This window comes from Meles meles, chromosome 11 (genome assembly GCF_922984935.1).
Source record: "Meles meles chromosome 11, mMelMel3.1 paternal haplotype, whole genome shotgun sequence".
Lineage (NCBI taxonomy): Eukaryota > Metazoa > Chordata > Mammalia > Carnivora > Mustelidae > Meles > Meles meles.
The window spans coordinates 39,560,266-39,562,202 of record NC_060076.1 but is presented as its reverse complement, the minus strand read 5'-3'; the positions used below and the strand labels follow the sequence as shown (position 1 = coordinate 39,562,202).

The 1,937-nt window shown below is 43.0% G+C and overlaps 1 protein-coding gene across 1 annotated transcript; it reads left to right on the top strand.

Moving 5' to 3' along the window:
• Window positions 1–736: 736 nt before the first annotated feature.
• On the top strand, window positions 737–1,486 carry LOC123953108 (cell division control protein 42 homolog). Its single transcript, XM_046023062.1, has one exon. It carries the CDS (start codon window positions 808–810, stop codon window positions 1,381–1,383), a length of 576 nt encoding a protein of 191 aa, XP_045879018.1. The 5' UTR covers window positions 737–807; the 3' UTR covers window positions 1,384–1,486.
• The last annotated feature ends 451 nt before the right edge of the window (window positions 1,487–1,937 follow it).

The window sequence follows — 1,937 nt, the reverse complement described above, 5'->3', positions numbered from 1 at the left end:
TTGTGTGAGAAATATGGCCACACTCCCCTGTATGAGTTAACAGAATCCTTCAGTCTGGAACAGAATTGCCTGGGGAAGAGTCACTGGACTAGGCCTTTTTCACATTAACGTAGAGCTTACGGAGATGTGCTACTTGCTGAAAGGGCGTGGGAGGATCTCTTATGAGCACCTCTACTTTCTCTCTCGTTTCCTGGATGGGCAAGGCTTTTAGAAGTCAGTACATATGCATAGGGACCAGGGGGGAAAAAAAAAAAAAACACTGGGGTAAAGATTGGGATCATTTCTCTTGTGAGATTTATCATTGCCCTCTGATGGCTGGTCCATTAGCAAATGGACAAGAGTGAGGCAGATAGATCTGTTGGGAGGCTTTTGATATTGTTTAAGCAAAAGATGATGGTATATTTGAGCTGTGCTTTAAATAATGGATATAGGAGACCCAGTCAGGTTTGGGATCGATTTTGTTCCAAGAACTAAGAGGATTTACAAATAGAATGAATAGGAGAATGCATGGGGGGGAAAAATGGTCTCTTAAAAAAAAATGGTAGTTCGAGGTCACCTGGGTGGCTCAGTTGGTTAAGTGTCTCCCTTCAACTCAGGTCGTGATCCCAGGGTCCTGGGATCGAACCCAGCATCCAGCTCTATGTCCACTGGGGAGCCTGCTTCTCCCCCCTGCTTGTGCCTTCTCTCTAATTTAAAAAAAAAAAAAAAATTCTTAAAAAAAAAAAAATAGGCCAACGCCCCGGCGGAGAAGCTGAGGTCATCACTGAATTTTGAAGTATTTTAAGTGGATACAAAACTCTTTCAGCAATGCAGACAATTAAGTGTGTTGTTGTGGGCGATGGTGCCGTTGGTAAAACATGTCTCCTGATATCCTACACAACAAACAAATTTCCATCTGAGTATGTACCGACTGTTTTTGACAACTATGCAGTCACAGTTATGATTGGTGGAGAGCCATATACTCTTGGACTTTTTGATACTGCAGGGCAAGAGGATTATGACAGATTACGACCACTGAGTTATCCACAAACAGATGTATTTCTAGTCTGTTTTTCAGTCGTCTCTCCATCCTCATTTGAAAATGTGAAGGAAAAGTGGGTGTCTGAGATAACTCACCATTGTCCAAAGACTCCTTTCTTGCTCGTTGGGACCCAAATTGATCTCCGAGATGACCCCTCTACGATTGAGAAACTTGCCAAGAACAAACAGAAGCCTATCACTCCAGAGACTGCTGAAAAGCTGGCCCGTGACCTGAAGGCGGTCAGGTATGTGGAGTGTTCTGCACTCACACAGAAAGGCCTAAAGAATGTATCTGATGAAGCAATATTGGCTGCCCTGGAGCCTCCTGAACCGAAGAAGAGCCGCAGGTGTGTGCTGCTATGAATGTGTCTCCAGAGCCCTTTCCGCACAGCTGGTGTCAGCATCATACTAAAAGCAATGTTAAATCAAACTAAAGATTAAAGATTAAAATTCGTTTTTGCAATAATGACAAATGCCCTGCACCTACCCACATGCACTCATGTGAGACAAGGCCCGCAGGTAGGGTCCCCTTCCCCCTCTCAGTACTAGTTAATTTGAGTAATTGTGTATTGTCAGAGAAGTGATTAGTACTAGTTTTTGTTTTGTTGTTTCAAAAAAAAATTTTTTTTTGTTTTTTTGTTTAAAAGCAAGGCATGCTTGTGATGACTCTGTAACAGACTAATTTGGGTTGTTGAAGCTGCTCCCGGGCTCCATCCACTCTGGAGAATGATCTGGGACATTTAGGGTTTTTTGTTTTTGTTTTTGTTTTTGCGGGAGTGGGGTGGGGTGCGGGGAGTGTGTGTGGGGTTTGTTTTTATTTAGCTATGTTTTTTAAATTCATTAACCATCGGACAGCCCTTAAGGGGAGGAGGACTGATTGATTCCACATTCCACTTCCTAGATCTAGTTTAGAAAAC

Coding starts and splice junctions, on each gene's coding strand:
- LOC123953108 (XM_046023062.1), top strand. CDS start 808: ATGCAGACAATTAAGTGTGTTGTTGTGGGCGATGGTGCCGTTGGTAAA.